Below are 23,574 nucleotides of genomic sequence, written 5' to 3'. Positions count from 1 at the left end.
TAAGTCAATATCTAAGTGTTTAAATTACGGTATTTCTTGGTATGTGCTAGAAATACGACTAACTATCGTTATTTTCGTATGCCTAATTCGGGATTCAATTCCTAGGTAAGCGTAAACGTGTTCTTGGGTCAGAACGGGTGGGGCAGAACGGATAGCCCGAGTTTCATAACATATTCAAATGTCAAAAGACGATATAACTATGAAACCCGCGTCGTGCTTTTTCAAATATATTAGTGAACCCAACAAAGTTAATTCTTTAATTTTCCACCATTAACTTTCCTGTGGCAATTTTTCCTTTCTCCTTTTCTACTTATAATAGGTACTTGCTGTAAGTGTTCCAATCAAATTATCCCACCATTGTTTCTTACGTAAGTGATACAGTAGGTACGTACAGCTACGTGAAAGAATAAAGAGTCGACCTGAATGGTGCTCAAGGACAGTTACATTTAGACGGCGCGACGATCAACCTCAGTGTTGATTGAACTGTTAAGTCTTCCGATAAATCCATTGGCAACAGGAAGTGGAAACTGGGAAGTGGTGCGGCTTCCAACTTAGCGATTGGAATTACGCCAAATGCATCATTCTCCCTATCATACCCTACCAAATACATTCATCCATTCAGAGCACTTGACACGGGACTAAAACAATTGTAATATGTTTGCCTTAATATTGGATGCTGCCATCAGTGCTATCCAATGCTTTTAACCGTGTAAGAGACGCAATCGCTACATGACTACATCCCAATTTAAGGTTCCATGGGGAGCAACTACCTTCTCTTCTCCGGGCACCGTCCCAAGGAATCCCAAAGATATTATCAAATGTTTTTAGGTTGATCTACGCGGTGACACGATAGCTCAGTGGGACAGTACGGCTCTTCACCGGAGGCTAGGGGCTAAAAAAAGTTGACATTCCTTCGGAAATATCTAAATTCAGCCAACAAGCAGAATAGGGAATGGTGTGAGAGAGACTACTGCTGAAGTTAACGTGGTTTAGACCTTTAGATGAAAAAATACCCTTAAATTCAACTCAATTTAAAAATCACGGTTTCAGCGAAGGCATAAAAAATTAAATTCCACAAGAAAATATATTATATTGCGACAATTATAAATAAGATCCGAAGATTCAATCGTGATAAGAGTGGAATTTTTCCATAGCAAAAAGAGTACCTGCAATTTTTCGCCATTATAATTATTCCTGGATACCACGATATTACTCCTGGTGCCTAGAAGATGATAAGGTAACATTGAAACCTGGACCGTGGTAAATTTAATAATCGTGGAAAATTGCAAGTATTTATTTTAATCAGATCTTAATTATGACTTATTTTTTTACCGCAATTCATGTAACTACTAATCGAGTCAAGAACATTTAGATAATTAATTATATAAGGGACGCATTGCTTTCTTTCTAAATGGGTTATTCTGCCTTTTTTCGAGACGAATTACTCGTTGAAATCTTAAGTAAACAGAGTAGAAATCTCTTTACGTTTGCCTTGAAATTTTCAAGGTGAAGAGATTTCAAAGAGGAGCTATTAGTCAGCGTTTGCCTGTATACCAAAGTTGAAAATTTTCATTTGAGAAAATACTGAGGCTCAATCGTCAAATGTGAGATAAATGAAAATTTATGCATGCAAGTTTTGAAAGATATCGTTGAAGTTTCAAACGAGTAATACAACACGGAAAAAACCGCTTGAGCGGGAATAATGCGCCCTTTTGAATAATTAGGTTTCAATTTATGATTATAGCTATTGGTGATTTTACACGATTGGCTCTATATAGCATAATCGTAAAATAATTATAATTTACAGAAAACTACACAAAACTAATATACTAAAATGCATTAACAATGATGTAAAAGATAATAAAAAAATATTGATTCTAACGACAAAATATGGTCACGGTACAAAAGCTCAATGAGCAGGATGGCTCATCTAATGTTAAGATAATACTTTTTATGGGAAGCATTGTAGATTTCCTTTTTAAGGTTTATAATTTAGAAAATTAAATGAACTACATCAGTATTTTTGTGACATTTTGTGAAATAATATGCCGATTGACTCATACACCTCATAGCGGATTACGACTATTCCAAGATGAGCTTATGCCAGGAAATATTTCGCAACGACATCAAATACTATAAAAATCAGCAGAAGAAATAGCAATTGATGAAAACAAACATTCTCTATCTATAAAATTCCATTCTATGACGATTCATGACCTTCAAGTGGCGTAGTTTCTGTAGCATCTAAAGAATGAATAGAAGATTCCGCTTCATGAGTTGATTATTTTGAAAATTGTGGTTCTAGATTGTTTCATAAGATAAGTGTGACCTGATTCTTTATCTGATTCCCTTCTTTCTGGTTTAGCATTAACCGGAATTATTAATGACGACAATTTCCACCAAAATCAATAGCTTGAGATAAAATCCTCTCATATCGATCGGATTTTAAATTAAGCTATAAAACAGTAAAAACTACCCCACAGTCAACATTAATTGATAAAGAAGCTCACGTTACAATCTTTTTACTTTTCCTGCAAAATAGCAATTCATGATAAGTCTTATTCATACCTGTTTTCATCGCGTCTCTTAGGTTTCTTCTAAAAAGCTAGAGTCATTCCACTTTATTGCTCTGTCAGGTTTTTTCATGCAGATTCCGATTTCTTTATCTTCCTTTTGCAAAGTGAATTAAAGCTCCTCCCTTAGTAGTACACTTCAGCAACATTTCTGTCATAAATACAACCACGTACGCTCTCGCCTTCATAATTAGTCTCCAAAAAAAATAGATAGTTTGAGGCGTGACGTAGTGGAATTGCTTCACGTTGAATGAAAATACTTCAAAAATTTCAAGTAAATGATTTTAATATCGACCAGTTTTATCGCTGTACGACATCGTCGGGTGCAAATACATGAAATTTACAAGGTTTTTTGATTCAACATGAGGGATATAATAATTTTAGCCTTAAATACTATGGGTATGGCACAGGTTTGAAATTTGGATACAACGATTGACTATCCCAAAACTGAATACCAAGTTTAGGTTCTTTCACGACACTTTCATCATTTATTTCGAAAAAGCGCGATGAACATTTTCCCTGCTGTATCTTTGTAAGGTATAATCACAGCCTCCCATACCTAGAGTCGTACATAATACAGCATTATGGTGTCTGAAACCAATGAAATATTACCTACCGAAATTTAGGAACATAAAGAACTTTAGCATGTATGCAAATCTAACACTTCATTGAGAGCTAGAAGAATACCATTTTATATATTACAACTAAAGAATAGTATTATCAACTATCCATCTTCTTCCATCAAAGATTTCACTCGATGCATTTTCGTTACTGGAACGAGTCTATCATTAACTCCTAAATAGCGTATCCATAATTCTCAGTAAAATTTTTTTTGGCGTCCTCACATCACCTACATCGAGTCACCATAGAGTCCTATTTTCCCAAGTCTTTCTCTCGTTTACCCGTAATTTTGAGGAAAATGTTTTCAAACACAGATATGGATAGGCACAGATAAGTATTCATCAAATACACAGTGGAATTCCAACTACGCAACCTTTTATCTCTTCCGCAGATGTGGCGTTGGGCAGCTTCTTCATAGATAAGATCAGTATCGCGCCCGAGCAGAAGGACTATGTCGCATTCACAAGTGGCACAAGTTATCATTTCCGCGATGACTCTCATTCCGATACGCGAATAAACTTTCCGTCCGGAAACGATCAGGCAGCAAACGATAAGGTTCCCGAGGCAATGTATCGAGTTATGGGCCAAATCAAGACCGTAATGATCAGGGGAGGAGATCCAAGCACCGGAAGTGAGGAATGAAAACCTCATCCGTGCAATTCAGCCACTCGGAAAATTCGCCGTTTATGATCGAAAGTATTAGAGAGTATCAAGACATTTTTCTTGTAATCTAGAGAAAGTATCAAGACACTACTCTTCTTTCGGAGGTGACCCAGTATATAGAAATAGTAAGGGGAGGATGAGGCATTATTGCACTAATAGGGATAAGAAGAAAATTTTAATCAGCAATAAAAAACGAACGTTACCTCCTTATTTTTGCTTGGCTGACTTAAAATAAAATTCAATTATTTATTAAGATCTTTGAGGGACAAACAAATGATCCGTGTGAAATAATGGTGTTGCTACCTCACTCTTTGAAAAATAGCATTATTTCAATTGAATTTATTGTCCGATGTTTTAAAATTGGATTCATAATTCAAGAATTCGCATTCCAGTAGATGGGGAAAGGAGTAGCTGAGAATTTTTGTCCGCCCGACAGGAGTGCGACGTCATTAACTTATCTGCGCAAGGGTTGAAGTCGAATATTTTTCGCCGCGAAATACTCGCGAAGCAGGCGTTTGATCGAAAAACGGAAAAATACGAGTTTATATATTTTTAAAACTCTATAACAAGCGACAATCAGAAAAAACTGCTGATCGCGTGTATGAGCCCACGTATTTCGCATTTATAAACGACTGTAATTGAGGCATATCTCAAATGAAACTACCAGTTTTTATTTTAAGTGTCAAATACCTAGCTAAAAAGCCTTTTGTTAAAGTCCTTTCTTTTAAGAAAAAAATTCTTATGCTGCTCTAACCTTAAAGAATAAATATCTTCTTATCATTACCCTGGCTTGAAAAAAGTTTTCGAGGAGGCAGCTTAATTAAAAAAAAATAATCACACTCTGGCACCTTCACGGTTGGATCACAGGTAACTGAGATGTAATGCAAGTATACATATGTAATCCACCAAAAAATTGATGATGGGAAAACAAGCGATTTGCGTGAAATAAAGAGGTTGCTACTTGAAAGATGTCACAATTTTACTATACTATACACCCCATCGTTTTGAAATTTGATTTCTAATTCAAGTTTTCGCATGCACGTGAGGAGGAAAGAAGAATCTGAGAAGTATCATTGAATGGAGTGTCCTCACCAGGGTCCGTCCACCTTTGGCTCGGACAGCGTCCACTTTATCGGCCACGGCGTCGAACAGTGACTCGATGCAATCTCCAGGCGAGTCCCTTAGGGCTAACCGGACGCTGTCCTCAACAGGGGGTCCCAGGGGCAGGGGTGGTAGCTCGGCGGCCGCCGTCACCACGCACGTGACCCCCAGGGCCGCCAGCAGACCCGCCTCGACCCCCCGCGCCTCTCCCAGCAACAGGCACGAACTAACCTCTGCAACCCCACGGGCCGCCGCATACAAAGACCTGCAAAAATAAAAAAACATTGCATTTACAGCATATTACGGTTATTATTTTAGCCACTGGATTTTTGGGACAGCCGCTTACTTGAGATTGATGTCCTAAATTGGAATCCATAAGAAGCATTAACTTGAGTTTTCTCCAGTAAATTGAGGCTAAGAGCCGTTGATAAACATACGAGTACACGCGATATTTCGGTTAAATTGTAAAATTCAAAGAAATTGAAAAAATGTGCATGATCAAAAAACATTTACGGAGGTGATGTTCATATAGAGAAACAAAATTAATTATCAAAATACCTTCTAAATATTCCCATGATTGACATATGACGAAATTACTGCCAGGTCAACCTCCAATTCCTCCTGTTTAAATCCAGTTTAATGATTCCAAACATATACAAAACTCGGTGAATCGAAGTATAACTTGAAAACTTTTAATAAGGCCCTGAATAATATTTCAAATATTGATTTTATAAATTTCAATCAATAAGCTTATGATATATCAAGATAAAATATTTCCATCCTAAATTTTAATTTGTTTGAAAAAGCTGACATTTTCATGGAAAGGCCCTATTATAACTTAAGTATTCACCCGATTAAGAGAGGTTTGCATGGGGTATTAAATAAGTATTCTAGCTGCCTTTCCATGGATTCCCTCCTCAATTCATAATACTACTCCCTTTCATTTTATCTGAAAATCCAATGCTTTTCCTTCCTCTCCCTTATTTACCCAACATACAACCCTCTAACACTGTTTTCAACATCCATTCCCCGCAAAGTACTAGCTCTTTCCGTACCTTCTGTCACCTCTGCATCTCACCCAGAAGCTGCCTCTCCTCACCCACCATGTCCAGTTCCCCTTCCTATTCGTCCACTTCAACTTCTCCATTCTTCTCTGCCCCCACATCTCGAACGCTTCCACTCTTCTCTCGTGCTCCTACCTAAGTGTCCAAGTACACGCATAAATTACGTGAAGATACGAATTTTGCAAACACTGGAAACATTAACTTGAGCTTTCTCCGGTTAATTGGGACAAAAAGTCGGTGATATGCATACAAGTATACGCATAAATTACGTGAAGATGCAAAATTTTTTTCAACTGTAAACCTATTCTGTGCATTACCTCTCCCCACAAATAATCGAGGTTAAAGTTGTGGCAATAGCGTTGGCTTCCCACCCGTGGGCCCGGTTTGAATCCCGGCAATGGCAGTGATTTTCAGAGAACCAGACATTTTCAATGGCTGCGTTTATATTTCTACATCTACATAATATTCCGCAAGCCGCTTAAAAGGTTATTTTGGCTGACATTTATTAAAGTCCTTTATGGTTCGGGGGAAAAACGAATTCCCATATCTAGGAGTTCAGCAAAGCATCTCTCTTTATTTATCGCTTCCGTCGGACCTGGAGATACATAGTGGCTCAAATATTATGTTCTCCGTGTCGCTCTTAAAGATACCCATTCTCAATTGTTCAAGCAATCTAAGCCTAGCGCGCAGCCTCCGAGTCTTTCAGCGGCTCCCAGCCTAATTCGCTTAACAACTAGGTAACGCTGTCTGTTATATTCTCGTTGAAAATTGTATATATCGTTGTATATATTCCAGTTGAAAACGGCATTTTCATGCGTATACACTACCACCCCAGTATGGGCCTACATAAAAAGGAGTACATTAAAAAACAACGATCGAGAAGCATATGTAAAGAATCCTAGGTGATATCAACAACCGATGAAATACAAATGGAATATCTGATTTTAAAAGTTTTAATGAAAATGAAATTTTCTCCCGGAAACACCTTAAAATGATTCTTGAACGCAATGGCAACGAAAATAGCACTACTCTGGAAGCTAAAAAAAATCAAACTGAAAATAGTTACAATGTGAAAATAATTACAGTTCCAGGGGCCTTTCTCTGTGCTAACAATAAGTCCAAATGTGTCTCTTCATCTTAAGATTAACCGTAACAGAGCAAATAAAAATATATTGCCTATGTTCATTGGTCACTTCTGCTATTACAACATTTTGCTACAAAAAATTGTCACATTGTAAAATAACCACTGCTTTCAGAATTTCCCATCCTAGCCATCGTTATAAGAACAAAAAGTCAACATGAGGGTAAAAACTATCAATGTATTTCCTTGAGTAGATGAATACTAGCATCCCTATGCCAAGCAAAGCTTTTGCCAAAAAGGGTGATTATAAAAACAACAATTTAGTCTAACTCACTAAACCAAGTTGGTTTAGTATTCCAGGTTATCAGGCCAAGGCTCTTCTTCTTCAAGGCTCCGATGCCGGAAATAATATTCTACCCAATTTACAGCCGAACACATTTCATTGTAAAATAGCGCATGTATATTCCTGGTTGTTGCCAAATGGCTTGAAATATGTAGACTCAAAATCTCGAATCGGCTCTAAAACCTTCATCACGCAATTTAAATAAAAATTTTATTCGATTTAAGCGAAAAGAAAGGCGAATTTTTTTCACCGTCAATCTCTCACCTTAGTACTTTTCACCACGGAGAGTCAGTTTCATTTATCTGCGGATTTTTTTCCACGGAGATTCCGATCGGTTTTGAAACATAGCGATGACGCGGAGTTGGACAGAGAAGAAACGAAAATGTTATGTCTACTGGGCATGGGAAGTAGGCTCGGGCTGAAGTGTGTCTCGGACTGGACAGAAAGTGCGAGCCGAGGAAATATTGAGATGTATAATTAGAGACTTAACGGAGAGTAAATCAATTCGTCGGGAGGTGGGAAGAGAGGGGGGCTATTTTGGACGGCAAAGAAGGAAGTCGGGGGAATATCATCAATTACTTACGGAGAGAGTGATTGAGGGGAAAGTGCTTACGGATATTTAGCGATGTTTTTCGACCTACTTCTGAGAAAAATAGCCACGGCCACGACACTACAAACATGGTGATTTACAGGGTCACGCATGCGGTTCACTGAGGGCTTGTCTCGCGACAGAATTCCTTTACCATACGAATTTGGGAGGATTTATGTACCCTTTCATATCTGGCACTCCATTTTTAAAATAGGAGATACCAAAATTATGGTTTAGCTTCAGTAAAAAATCTAAAAATACACTCGTATTCATAGAATTTCAACTGGAAGGAAGTCAATACAATTTATCATTGACTTATAAATTCCATAGAAAGGTAAATCACCAGGTGGCCAAGACAGATATTAATACAGTAGATTCCGCTTAATGAGTCCACCGGTTACTTGGGGCAGCCGCTTAATTGGGGCAGATCTTGAAGAACAGAACTCAATAGAGGAATATCCTAGAGTATTCTCCGCTTAATTGGGACAGCAAGCCGCTTTATTGGGCCATGAGTCGGCGACATAGAATCTATACTAGCGACGAAATTAAATTTTTTTGTTTTCAGAATACTATTTTTTTACTTTCCCCTTTGATTTCCTCTTATTTTTCACAAATGTTCCTATTTTTGCCCCATATTGAAAGCTCTTATTGTTATACTATCTGCAAGAGGATAGGACTTTTCTTTAATAGGATTAAGTAAAAGACATTCATTCGGCGTCGCCCGAGGCTGTGAAAAATATTTTTAATTCAATTATTTTAATTCTTAAAAATGATAATAATTTAACTAAACTGCTGATTTATTAATCAAATAATGGTTTAATAAACTAAGGTTGCATTATAAACGTTCTTTAGTCTTCTTTCTACCATTTCAAAGTTTTTCATGCCTATTTACGAGAGAGTTCGCCTAATTGGGGCAAAATGAACAAGTCCCGATATGTCCCAATTAACCGGAATCTACTGTACTTTGAATCAGTAATTATTTTACACGAGGAATTAACCCCTTGCCATGAAATGACGAGTTTAGATCGTCATGAACTTCCGATGGCAAATAGCACAACGGCGAACGTTTCTCATCTCCAGATTTTCATAATTTTGGCGTTATTTAGAGGAAAAATATAAATATTTTGAAAGTTGAACAATTTTAAACCATTCACACTGCACATAAATAATATATACCATGAAGTATGAGTTCATGGTATAAAAAGTTGACATTTTCATGGGCATTTCCATGAAAATGTCAACCTTTTCACACAAATTAAAATTTAGGATGGAAATAATTTATCTTGATATATCATAAGCTAATTGATTGAATTTCAAGAAATTGTTTGAAATATTATTCACAGCCTTGCTAAAAGTTTTCAAACTATACTTCGATTCACAGAGCTTTGAAGATGTTTAAAATCATTCCACTTAGGAGGTTGACCTCACAGTAATTCCGTCACATTTTTATTATGGGCTTGTTTAGAAGGTATTTCGATAATTAATTTTGTTTATGTACATGAAAATCACCTTCATAAATGTTTTTTGATCATGCACAGTTAAAAGTTTTACAATTTTTTTGGATTTTACAAATCAATCGAAATATCCTATTGCATAATTTTCTCAAAAGGTAATTCCGTCACAAATGGAATTGCCCATATGATGAATTGGAAGTATTAAAATGATTATACTAGAAGCGATAGCTCTGTTCTCGATGTATTTAACTAGATACTTTACACGATGAAATACTAATAATTTTACCACTGCTCTAAGTTGATTACGAACCATAAAATATCATTTTATTACCTACTAACCCACTTAAAAAGAACCACAGAAATAATTTGGAGGATAGGAGCACGACATTTAGAAAATAAATTGAAGTGGAAAGGTTAAATACATTTTAATGCAAAATTAAAATTTAACGATTATCATCTTATTTTATGAAAGTACTTAATTACTATCACCAATGAAGGTAATCAAGCATATTGAAATATCTTCTGCCCAAAAAAGAACAACGAAATCAATTACGGGATCAAATCCTCGATACTTTCTCCATTGATGCGAACTATTGAGATTTTTTCACAACTGACCATAGTTTTACCACCATCTAGTGGAACCTCTTGGTAATAACATTAGGTGCTGGAAAATGTTTAAAAAAATGAGATGACATTCATTGTTGTTAATTTTTAAATTTACTTGATCTTGAGTTTTTTTCCCTTTCATCCCATAAAATTTTGACTTTTAATATTTTATTGATAAAGTGGATGGATTCTTCAAGTGGAAAAATTTCAGCATACTCGGTGATTCTTCTGGCAGGGATAGAAAAATTAATTTTTAGAAACTAATATTAGTCATAAGACATCATGGATAAATATTTCTAAACTCTTAAGCATTAAAATATTAAAAATGATATGTAATCTACTTAAGCGTCATCTTAAGTACAAGTAAATTAAAGTCAAATTAAATTATCTTGAAAAATTAAATTCCAAAAATTAATATATTTAATGATTTGGGGCGACAATAAATTTTTATGATCATTATCCAGCCAACAAACGAAAATGTAGGTGTTTCCTGATCGCAGGAGCATAAAGAACTTTAAGAAATGTTTAAGTTATGTTTTTTAGTCCTTTCTTGAGAAATAGTTGATTAAAGTGAAATTAAAATAATCGTGAATATAATATACAGATTAGTTGTTCCGCGTTTAAAAAAAGTGTTAATTCGTGTTTATCCATTTCGATCTGATGACGTAGAAAGTAGACGAAACCCGGTTCGCGTATTAAAGGATTTTTTAGTGAAATATATCGATAGATAAGATCTAATAACACGCATCTGAAATTCGTACGGTTTGAGACAAGTATCTTAAACAAAGTAAAATAACATAAAAAAATAAAATACAAGAAAAAAGCAACTCTTTGTTTGATAATCAATGCTTCTCTTTCAGTTTTATGAACTTTTGGTTTTTAATTTCAGTGTACAAGTAAAAGAAATTAATCGTTTTTTTGCTCTCCTGAAAAGTTTATATTTTTGAGATACGTGTGGTTAGAACTTAGCCATCGATTTAGACCATTTCTAACTGCAAAGCAGTATGTCAAAAAATAATTCCATTCGGGTATATTTTGAATTTCTCGTCCAGAAAATCGCATCTGTTAAATTTGAAACATATAATCGCATCTGAAATTTTGCACATAAAATCGTAAGCCAGAATACAAGTCCTAAAGGCCGTATGTCGACCCTTTGATTTTATTATATCGTATCGCCCATATCAGCGGGTTGAATTCCGAAAATTTGATTTTAGGACCTTTCCACAGGAGTCAAACTTCATGGGCGAAATTTATCTTCAGTCAACTGTAATAATATTGATAAAACACGAAGGTGTTTTTCATAAAATATTTATAATAAAAATTGAACGAAAAGCGAGTTCACAAAACTAAAACTGAATTCTTGGCCGGGCTTTGTGGACTAGTATTCTAACATCGCTATAATGTACGAAAGTTATTAAGTGTTATTCAAAATTATATGGCTCAGGTTTCACACATACGATTTTGTGGACAAGGAATTTAAGATACACCTGAATGGAATGATTTTTTGGAATACTACTTTGGGACTAGGATCGGTCGATATAAGAATCTTTGCTCACTATTGAAATTATCACTTATTTCCACGAATTAAATATGGATACAATTGATGACTTAAAATTATTTTCAGAGGATAAGCGTAAAAATTTACATGATAAATCATTGTAGAGAGATGTGTATACAGGGTTCCCACTCTAACTAAATTATAAAATTCACTGTTTTTTCCAGGTTTTCACGGTCTAATTTGCGTCAAATTCACGGTCTGTTTGATAAGCCATTTTAGGAAGAAATATTGATCTCATAAAAATCACTGGCCGTACGTTAACTAAAAATATAGCAAACGCGATAAACGCCGGGAATGCAAAACGCAGCAATGAAAGTGCTCTTATGACGTCGCCTCTCGTTAGCAAAATTTAGGGCCGGCTAAAGGTTGTGAGTGAGAAAATGGAGGGTGATAGGGAAGTGAAGAGGTGCGAAAAATCCACAGAGAAAAAATCATTCGCCTTGACCGGGATTCGAACCCGGATCCCTCGATTTCCGGCCGAGTGCTTTAGCCAGTTAAGCTACCGAGGCGTCATTCTTCCCTGTGGAAATTTGTGGACTATACCGGACAAGGTGGTATGGACTGCTGAGCATATTATGCGACGAGCAGTCCAAATCGTGCGCGGTGTCTGATTTCTCGCCAGGGTTTATGGTCACTTTGGTTAAAGGTCGTCCAGCCACAGCCTTAAGGTCTGTGTCGTCATGACACACGGACCAATACTTGCGCTTTGAATATACATGTGCAGATAAATCCGTGGACAGTATCTGGGAGTGACTGACCTATTTTTATTTTGATCCGTCAATCGTAGATCTAAAATCAAGTTTGAGAGGTTATTAAGGTTTCATGACGAATTTCACGGCTATTTCCAGGTTTTTTTCACGGTAGACGAAATTCACGGCTTATTCACGGTTTTAAGGTTTTCACGGTTGAGTGGGAACCCTGGTATAGCCATTATTCAATTTACACAACGTTAAGTATTGCGTTATCTAATTTCCAATATTGGAGCATGAGGTGGTGTCAAGTGGAGAAATAATTAACGAGTCAAGTGGCGCGAAGGGATAGCTCCGCACAGGGAGGCGACTAAGATGATTGGAATGCGGCGGATTTTTGGCGCCAGCGGCTCGGAAAAAATACGAGCGGCGCCATATGGAACCGATTTCAAACGGAACATCAGTTCCACCCATTTTTAACCATGGAATGTCGACGAGTGTTCTCTTGACAGCCTACCGACGTGGTTCGTGCCGTAAAGCATGCAGTTTAAGTGTGGCCTCGCGCTCCCGCCGAGTTGATGAGGGAGTTGAAGCAATGTAATTATGCAGGCTCGCGGGGGAAGAGAGGAATTTCAAGAATCTGGAAGATGTGCTCGCTCATTAAGAGCAGAAAAATCCTTGACGGCGCCAGAACGTAGATATATTTGTGCGTCACCAGGGACATAACCCGTTGTTTGCGCATAGGATGGGAAAAAACGCGCATTCTTCATCACAAATGAAAGAGAAACAATAAATCTTAAATTACGTTTATTCTATACTTTTATACATGATATTAGAATGAACATGCGAATGATACTCATGCGCATGATCGCTTGAAACGTCTGTTACGAACGTAAAATCTTCAAAGGAGAGTGAAGAAAAAATATTCCTCTATACGTGACGCAATTTTTTAATATCATTTGGCGGCATACTATAACGATTTTTTTTACAAAGAAAACAGCAAGATTCATCAAACACTATTTCCTATGATTTGTGGAATCACAGGAAATACTTCCCTTCATTGATAAGATACTTATGGGTAATAAGTAACTCAATTTTTATTTGCAACATTTAGTTCATTACTGCTGAACTTAAAATGACACAAGAGCTATCCCGATTACATTCTGCCTAATTTAAAGGCAAAGATTATAGTTAAGTTCCAATTAAAAAAGAAAATCAAGACTTGACTTACTTCCTCAGGTATTTGCGAAATTGTAGTAGAAGTAGATATGTATATAAACAGCAAACAATATCTTCGCTTCAATTATTTTAAGATTTATGATGCTCATCACTGTCATTTGTAATGGAATCCATTCAAATGAGTCAACGCTTTTACACATATAATAATTTCTCTATTGTACATCGTCAATAACTTTTACTGAATATTTTACAAGCAAATGAGCAATACATTAGAATGTGTTCTTTCCTTGAAAAATTTAACATATAACTGAGAGGAAGTTGCTATAATTACTACGATTGAAAACACACCAAGTACCGATAATAAAGTTTCGTGAATGAAATAATACACATGTTTTACAGATTAGATCACAAAAAAATGAATAAACAACTCCGCCGCAAAGTGGTTTTAAAAACTATACGGGAAGATTGCCCGCCAAGGAGATCAACGTTCCTGAATAATCTCCCAGGAAACATACCGACACGATTTATTGCGCAAGTTCTCGGTGGAAGTAAATTACGAGGCGGTACATGCGGCAACAAATTGGTCTCTTAATATTTTTTTTAGCCGCACGTACTCAATCACCGATGCGTGTCCAGCTTCCATTCAGAACGTTGTCTCGTAAGAAAGCTGGCGCCATGAACTGACCACACTCTACAAATGACCACCTACAACGCCAAAACTACCCCTAGCGGATAATTTCGACACCGATGACCACCATAGAGGTACAATGAATTCAAATACCCATTTTTCCAAACACATGAATTAATTATTATGTACCTCGATCCGTAAATTTTCTAAATTGTTTCAAACTAAAGCTAAAGTTCACACAACGCAACTAACAGAAGTTTTAGATTAAAATGTGCATGCAACTATGCAATACAAATTTTTAAATCGATTGGGAATATTTATATTTAAATCTCATTGGGAATGAAAATCATTTTTCAGATAATAATAGCATACAAATACACAAATAAAGAATTTTTACCCTTTTACTGGCATGTTCTTCACTAGTTATCTCCAATACCCGAAAAAGGAAAAATAGTTCCGACAACTAACACTTAATTCAAACCAAGAACCTCATATATTCAGGCACAATGACGATTAGAAAAAAACTAATGTAATACTAAATTATTTCAAAGCCCATTTCACATTTATTAACGATAAAAATTGCAGATATAGGGAAATTCCGTTTGGTTTTGAAATAGATTAAATTTGGGAATACCCACTTGTATGAGTGTAAATGGAATACATGGAATGAAGCCTATTGCGAGTATATGATTGGCAAACGAGGTAATACCGAAACCTTCAAAGGCACCGAGTCTTTTTCCGAACGGCCATCAAAGCAGAACATTATATAATGAACCCATAGTTTATGTCATTCTCCCACGAGTTAACTTCAAAAAAATGTGAGCGCAAAGCCTGTTAGTCAAGGTGATTCATATCTTACTGTTCCGAGAACATATGGATTTTCGGTTTTGAAATTTTTCTGCACAAGATGATGAAGAAAGAGTGAACTGAAGACCGTTTATTGTATTGTGAGCATGTTTTTATTACAAATAACAACACTCGTTTCTTGTAAAATAGATACTCAACGCAAACAACTCTCTATTGGAGACGTAAACAATAAAGTGACAACGCTTACCTATTTGCGGAACAAAATGCTAAGTAAAGGGTTCCCAAGAAACATTTACGACTAAAGGAAAAAAATAGTAGAGCGATAAGTAACGTGCATATGTTATTTATTTATTTGTTAATTCGCTTAGAAAAGAAATTGAATAGAAAAAAATTGAAGACGTGTAACGGCATGTTTACAAGCGCGTAATATTTATCCAAACGGATACATCTTCTTACAAATATCTCACACTCCTCCACGACGACTCAAATCCGCGAAGGGAGATGACAGCTATCGATTTGAAAGAATAATAAACTAAGCCCCGCCGAAACTACGATCAACAAATTCCCCGTCGTCGAACGAAGGGAAACACGCGAACTTGAAATTCCGCGCCACTGTTTATTCCGGCGGAAAAAAGATACTTAAAAAGCACGCCACGCGATAAATAAACACCGCTTATACGATGACACACAACCGCGAAGTCTGCTTCCGAGCGCGGAGAAACCTTCGTCCAGTTAGGAGGGGGACAACGCCGATGGTCAGCTGTTCTCCCACCACCTCAGTTGTCGCAGAGAAAGTAAATACGGGAGGGGGCGGGAAAATTTTTCACCAACCTCGGGCTTCCGAGAGAATCCTGACCCTGCACGTCGGTCACGGCTCCCGGCATAACTGCAGACTCGTCCCCGGCGTCGACCACCATGGCGGGCTGAGTCAACTGCGGCCCCATGGCCGAAGACACGCTCTGCGGAACTTTCATATCTGACCACGGTAGCTCACGAAAGAGCACTGGCGAGGGAAGAGATCCTCGCAGCCAAACACATCGCCGCGACCTTTCTCGTAAGCTTCCCCCAGGACTGGGTTGGGAATCGTAAGAGGAATGCGGTCGAAATTTTTTTTCTCTCTCTCTCTCTCCGCTCTTCCTCACCCCTTACGAGCTTGAGAACTCCCTCGTGGAACTGTGTCGTTCGTTGGGGAATCGGTCATTGTGAACGATACATTATCGTAAACAGAATGAATTTACTTTTAAATGGTTCATGAGGAATCAAATGTTTAATAAAAAAAGTTGGTGAAGCTACTAATTGGTAGGAATGAAATGTAGAAGGGTATGGACCTGAACCCAATCAAAATAGGAATTAAATTCTCCGTTTGAAGAGTTTAATTCCTATTTTATTGGGTTTCGGACGCACGCTTCGAACATTAAATCAAATGGTGCATGAATAATCTTATAATAAAAGGGAACGGAATCATGCGGAAAAGAAATTGATCCATGTTAATATCCCACACTGACTTAAGGCCCAACGCGGTAAGGATAAACAATTTTCGAATGTTTTATAGATTAAATTAAATTAAAAATTTAACCCATAGCTAAACTCTCACCCTCAGATTCGAGATGACGTTGGTTTAAATAAGTATGGGTAGAGTTCGCCCTAAAGTAAGTCAAAGGCGGGTGAATTTCACACATTCAGGGAAGAGAGCCAGTTCCCTTCCCTGGGCCACCTCACGCTTTAAGTATTTTATTTGGGGTGTCCAAGGATTTAAACTCTGGACCCCTCGATAAGAAGCCAAAAGAACAACCCAGTAGGCTACTACGCTTCTTTATTGCCAAACTAGCAATAATAAATTTGTCTCCCGTAATTTAATTCCAAGTATCCAATTCTAAAATCTGCATTATTTCAAAAACCCTGTCTTTCACCATTGATATCGCCTAGGGCAATTTACAGCGTAGTCTTCGATATATGTTGCTCGTACCATTATTATCAATTGCAACCATAATTTGGTCCGTTGATTTCATTTTCATTTACAGTTTTCGTTCTGATGGTCTGTTTTTTTTAAATTCGTGGTGATCATTTAATTTTCAAATATTTTGGAGCCGAAGAGTTGATTTCGATCGCATACTTCATTTTGATACAAATAGGGTTAATTGATTTTCGCAAACGCGAATTTTCTTCATATCATTTATGCGATTTTTGAATGCAATGGTACGGCAAAAACTAGTGGAAAAAATCGTCAATAATGCCACGAGCACTGAAAATCAGGTAAATAAGCTCTTATAAAAAATTTTTTTTTAAAAACCAGCCTTTATATTTAGATTACAGGGGATGAGCAACGTTTATCTATGACACAAAGCAAAAAAACTCAGTGACCCCGAAAAACCAAAAGTGACGTATTAAAAAAGTCACTATATTTATTAAATTTTCAGTGAATGGTAAGCCCCCTTTGTTTCAAAATGCCACCCCTATGCTTTTAAATGCCTACTTCTATGTTAAAAATGCCACCCCCCTATGTTAAAAATGCCACCCCGTACAAACATGTTTTGGGGGGCTATAGGTTGACTGGGGGGTGGTTAAAGGGGGGTTGGAGAGAAAAAGTTATATTTTCATATATTGTCATCGGAAATGAAGAAGTGTGCAAAATTTCAGCGTTTTTGCTTCACAGGAAGTGAGTCAAATTTCAGTTACAAGATTTGTACCAGACAAACAAACAGACAGGTTGGTGAGTTGATATAAAGGCTGGTAAAAAAGCTAAACGTTAGGAATTCACGAATATTCTTACCAACGAAAATGAAGGGACACAATGTAGCGTTCATTTCGTTCGAGGCAATACCTGCGTTCATTAGGTTCACAGGGTTCATTTTGTTTATCTGGCTCATTTTGAACGAATCACGGCATGAACCAAATCTCTCGACTCGAATCACCGAAAAGCCCACCTCTACTCCCATGTGTCGGTGTGGAGTTGGGCGCATGTGTTCAAGGGGAAGAGTGTGCTTGTGAGTGGAAGGGGTGGTGGGTGGGGGGGGGGCGTAGGGTGGGGGAAGGGTTAGGTGATGATGCAGCAGCCCTCCGTTGAGTGGGAGAGAAGGGGAAAAGCCTCCCCAGAGAAAGAGTGGTGGGGCAGGGATCCCGAAATAGAGAGGCGGACATTCCGATGTGAAGAGTCAAAGCGTCCCGGGAAAGCCCTCGAATTCCGAGATTGATGCCGCCTGGAAGGTATGCAGACTGCGCTGGAGACGTGGCACGGGGGAGTGGTCAAAAGGGGCAAGAAAAAGTCGAATGGGGTATCAATAAATAATAATTTCCGAGTAATAAATTCTGAGACTGATGGCGCCTGGAAGGTATGCAGACTGCGCTGGAGCGGTAGCACGAGGGAATGGTCAAAAGGGGCAAGAAAAAATCGAATGGGGTATTGTTAAGTAATAATTTCTGAGCAATAAATTCCGAGATATACGCCGCCTGGAAGGTATGCAGAGTGCACTGGAGCCGTGGCACGGGGGAGTGGTCAAAAGGGGCAAGAAAAACCCGAATGGGGTATTGTTAAGTAATTATTTCAGAGTAATAAATTCCGAGATATACGCCGCCTGGAAGGTATGCAGAGTGCGCTGGAGCCGTGACACGGGGGAGTGGTCAAAAGGGGCAAGAAAAACCCGAATGGGGTATTGTTACGTAATAATTCAGAGTAATAAATTCCGAGATATACGCCGCCTGGAAAGTATGCAGAGTGCGCTGGAGCCGTGGCACGGGGGAGTGGTCAAAAGGGGCAAGAAAAACCCGAATGGGGTATCGTTAAGTAATAATTTCCGAGCAATAAATTCCGAGATTGGTGCCGCCTGGAAGGTATGCATAGTGCGCTGGAGCCGTGACACGAGGGAGTGGTCAACAGGGGCAAGAAAAAGAAACAGTCGAATGGGGAATAATAAGAAACTCGGAATACAGTTACGTGCGGGTGACGAGTATCTTTGTTTTTCCTGGGCCACGCTTTATGGACGGATTATGAGAATTCTCGTTTTTACTGTATATTGATTATATTTTGCCAATTTCTTTACGTATTTACGCTTTCTTCAAAAGTAACGCGTACCTATCATTAATAATGTAATTGTTCATAAGAAACTTTTAAAATGTCTGCATGTATTTTTTATTTAAATAAAGTAATTTTTTCGAAGCTGATAATTTCACGTATTCGCATCACGTCAAAAAAGAATAATTAACATCATTCCTGAGTGAGCACACAAATTCTAGTTTAATTACCTGAGGGAACAGAAGAACACGAGGCAGTGGCGCAGCTAAGGAGGTCCGCCCCCCCCCCCCCACCCCACGAAATATAAAAGAGCATTTCCTTTGCATCACAAAAAAATTGAAAAATCCTGAATTTACGAAAGATTTCTTTGAAAAATGAAGTTATTCGTTCATGGAAAGTGTTAAAATTAGTTTAAAACCCTCCACTTAGTACCCTGTTTCACAAATATTTCTCCCCCCCCCCCAGTTTTGGCCACTGGTACGGGGAATTTAAACACTGCCGTACGCAATGTGTTTAGGAATGTTTAGGAGGATTTCATCTCAAATCAGGCAGAGGGGTGTCAGGTTACCATCACCAATTACTCTGAAATTATACAATTGAAAGCAGTATCCTCACGACGAATAACGATCACTTTATCTCAGCTCAGAACCGAGCCGTTATAAAGTTACTATCCTTTCAACATTGCTTAGTAAAGCCTCATGTAAGAAAAATGAAACATCACATAAATGCTGATTACTATAAGAAACCATGGCCCATAAAACAGTGGTTATATTTTCATTATGAATAAAATGCATTTATGCATATTATGGCATAACTTTCAAGTAATTTGAAGAAATAATAAATAAATAGGACTTGTTTGAACAATAAAAATGAGTAATTATTCATCAATTTATTACTAAGAAAGGCTACCTCTTATTTTCTTTAAAATTTCTCAGTTGGTAATTAAATGTTCTGCCATCAATAAAAAATAAAAAAGATAATATTTTTACACTTTTTGTTTTAAGGCATGTCAAATGTATGCATGTTTTCGACCCAGTGCACTCCCCTTGTACACCAAGATTGTATACCTTTGAGGGAGTAAAAGGTAGATTCATTCTACTTAGTATGCTTAATGGATAAAAAGTTCAGATCTGAATGATTGGTTACATCCATTTACTGAATGCAAGTCAATATTGCGTACTTCCATGGCGTCAAATTTGTACAAACACCCACAGCTACTAAGTGGAAACGGTAGATGAGTCGCAATTTTCAATAAGTATTTTTTCAATGGCACTTCACATTGGTCTTCTAATTTGGGCTACACGGAACAATTCGACGGAACATATGGATGCATAAACGAGATCCTAAAGTCATTCCCTTCTAAGCACACTGCAATGGTTTTAGCAATCCACCAGGTTTTTCGGAAACACCCAATCAAGTCATTCATGGTGAGATCTTGAATACTGTATGTCTTTATACCACAATTTGTTGGTATCACATGCATACAGGCTGTGATTCTAGACCACAGACAATGAGAGTTGACTAGTAATTTTACAGATGTCATATCCCTCACTGAATGCAATAATGCCACCGCATATATCAATATTTTATTATAAACAATTATTAATTATCCTCGGTAAATGTATTACATTAGTCTTTGGTACTCAGGAGTAATATACACGTAGACAATAAAATAAAATGGCTTTTCTGGCACATAAATAAAATAAAATTACGGTAAAAAATGTGAAAAAACGCTTTTTTATGAAAAGAGTTTTTTTTAATTCTAATTCCATCTGAAAAAAGGGAGAGGAGATGTAGGAATACCTGGTACTAGAGAAGTTTGTAACATGAGTGAGAAGATGGGAGGAAAAGATCACATTTAATGGAAGGAATAAAAGTAATTTAGCCTAATTCCGAGATGAAAAAGTTGTAACGTGGGAAAGTGGAAAGGTGGGAATGTATACTAAAACGTGTGCATGTTCCATGAAAATCACCATTATGAAATTGAAACATTAGGCCTGTTGTACCATTTTAAAACTAATCTAAAATATAAAAAACGCCGAGGATATTGAATGAGTGGGTGCATGAGTACAAAGAAAAATTTGCACGCCTGTAATAAACATTAATTATTTATTTAACTTTTTCTTTATGGGGATTTAAAATAACTTGTACACAAAAGGCCTCGTTAAAAATTCTCAACATCATACAAGCAGTTCTAAATGTTAAATACTCCATTAATGCATATAATTGAAGCTAACTAATGAATAATAAGCCATCCAATAACGAATAATAAAAACACTCGAGTGAGGCATTGATGACGTACAAATAACTAAATTATGGAAAATATTAAACGTAGCCCAAAAATGGCGCCAATTTTTCCTAAGATGGTATGCATTATATAATGTTCGTGACGTGTTTGTTTACGCATGCACCGCATAGCCGTGCAATCATAATACTTTGGGAAAAACGTGTTTACCTGTACTGTTCGTATGACGAAATTCATAAACTCATACTAATTATATTATAAGGTAAATTTGTCCCTACGAAAGCTTGCTAAAACATCGCACAAATGGCAGTGAAAAGCTAATCAGTGGTTCATCTAAATAATATCTTCTAACCCTTGAATACATTTCTTATTATATATGATACATTACACTGATTGCGAATTATTTCTGAAGGGCACATTTTTCCTCTCTAGCACATGGTGTATCAGATATGATACACCCTGTCGTTATACTATATGGTTCTCGAAGCAGTCAGTAGGAGCCAAAGGTGATCGGCTTCTAATTATGTTGAAGGTAGTCAGCTCCCCGCATGAGAAACAAGTAAGATGATTTACCCGAGGCATATCTATATATGTAATTAGTAAAGGTACGGGTGCCAATGAGAAGTTTTGAACGAATATATTAAATTGCGGAAAATGGCCATATCTGTGATACATATCTATTTAATGTAAAAGTTGTCTATATTCATAAAGTATCACATATAATACATATTGACTTGTTTCCTTAAAATAAAACAAAAATGTTATTAAAATGAAGTAAAAGACACGTTTCTGAATATGCTTTATAAAGGAAATAATTTCTGACCCGTATTTAGAAATTCATGCAGTTAAGGATAAAAGTTATAAATCATGTGAGACATATCTATTTAATGTATAAGTTATCATGTGTGATACATATTAAATTGTGTCCTTAAAATAAAAAAAAATAACAGAAAAAGTTATTAAAATGTAGTAATTGAAGAGTTTCTCGATATATTTTATAAATAAAAACGTTTTTGGCACTAATATAGAAATTCATGCGGTTAAAGGTAATTAGTAAGGCTCAACCACACTTCCACGCTCTTCCGCACGCAACTGCCCCATTTTGGCTGGCGTAACTGTGGCATAGGTACCCTATTTAGAGAATCGCTTACTTCGTCCCTTGGGTTAATCATCCCTCCTTATGAAGTTATAATTCCAAAGTATTTTTTTTCTTTCCGGCCACACCAACGGCGCGAAGTAGGCGGTAATCTTCTATGCCTAGAGTATTTTTCTCCTTTCTTCTGTTGACATTTTCATTGACTTGAGATCAAAACAAGCGTTTTTAGTTACCATAGTTCTTAAGATCTGAATTATCAAAGCTCGAAGGTGTTTTATCACTTTCAGTGAAATATGAAATACATTTTCCCTTTGATAATCTTTTTATTCCATTAACATTTAAAACAATACTTTATTAAAACTCATTGAGTTCTAATCACATACTCCAGCGGGGAATACGTATATTTCGTAATTAACGATGTTCCTTCGCAAGATATATTTCCTTGAATTTACAAATAGGCAACGTTTGGCACGGGTTATAATTGCTCGAAAGACTTTTGTCTTTTATATGTTGAAATGTCAAGTATTAAGTATCATGGTATATTTTAATTTCCAATGTCTACTCTTTTGTGTTTATGATTACCCCAAAAATCGTAAAAACCCAATATCTGCTTTAGAAAATCGATTTCCCCAACTATTTCACGATGAAAAACGGAAGGTGAAATATTCGCAGGGTAAGTAAAACGAGGGCAAATGCAATTGCAATCCTAAAGAAGACGATGTCAGAATGATGAGCACGGGCAACCGCTTTGTAAACGAACAATGTTCTTTCACAGATGCCACTAGGAATTGCATAACGGGGAAAAACGTTCGATATGAAAGGAAAAAGGTCCGAGGCACGGAATTTTTAACGTTTGGACAACAATGATAGCAGGGAGAATGGAGGCCTTATGTGCACAGCGTTAGATGCTGACCGGAGAATTACGGTTCAGTTCCTGGTAGAAGCCAAAGGACCCCCTGCAAACCAAAATTCTCGGGATGCGAGTTGGTCAGGGAAAGTGGCCCTCCTACCCTGAATATGAAATGCACACGCCCTTGTCTTTTCCCTGGGATTAGCTCTACCCTCACCACTCCAAACTTGAATTGTATCGGCGAATGATGGAAATAGGAAAGAAATAAAAAATTCAATAGAAAATTGAGAATAGCTATGATAGTTTGACTGAAGCTAAAAATAAAAAAAAACTATAACTAAAACGAAAAAAATGCATCGGGGAGGAATGTCTAGCAGGCACTCGGCAAGCAAGTGATAGATAGTAATAGAGTTAGAAA

At 37.0% G+C, this 23,574-nt stretch overlaps 1 protein-coding gene across 7 annotated transcripts in view; it reads right to left on the bottom strand.

The window, feature by feature from the left end:
* LOC124160538 (dual specificity protein phosphatase 14-like) overlaps positions 1–23,574 on the bottom strand; it is a 204,822-nt gene that overhangs the window by 37,276 nt on the left and 143,972 nt on the right. For 6 of the 7 annotated variants that reach the window (XR_006865185.1, XR_006865181.1, XR_006865182.1 and 3 more), the window contains one exon: positions 5,143–5,223. Coding sequence is in view for 1 of the 7 variants with exons in the window: in XM_046536403.1 (XP_046392359.1) it covers positions 4,950–5,223; positions 15,788–15,930 (417 nt within the window). In the remaining 6 variants the exon portion in view is untranslated. Of the gene's footprint in view, positions 1–4,949; positions 5,224–15,787; positions 16,031–23,574 lie in introns of those variants that run through there. The other variant, XM_046536403.1, reaches the window with a different exon arrangement.

Source organism: Ischnura elegans, chromosome 6, assembly GCF_921293095.1.
Source record: "Ischnura elegans chromosome 6, ioIscEleg1.1, whole genome shotgun sequence".
NCBI classification, from domain to species: Eukaryota; Metazoa; Arthropoda; class Insecta; order Odonata; family Coenagrionidae; genus Ischnura; species Ischnura elegans.
The sequence above is the reverse complement of the archived record's forward strand: the minus strand, read 5'-3'. Positions and strand labels throughout refer to the sequence as shown.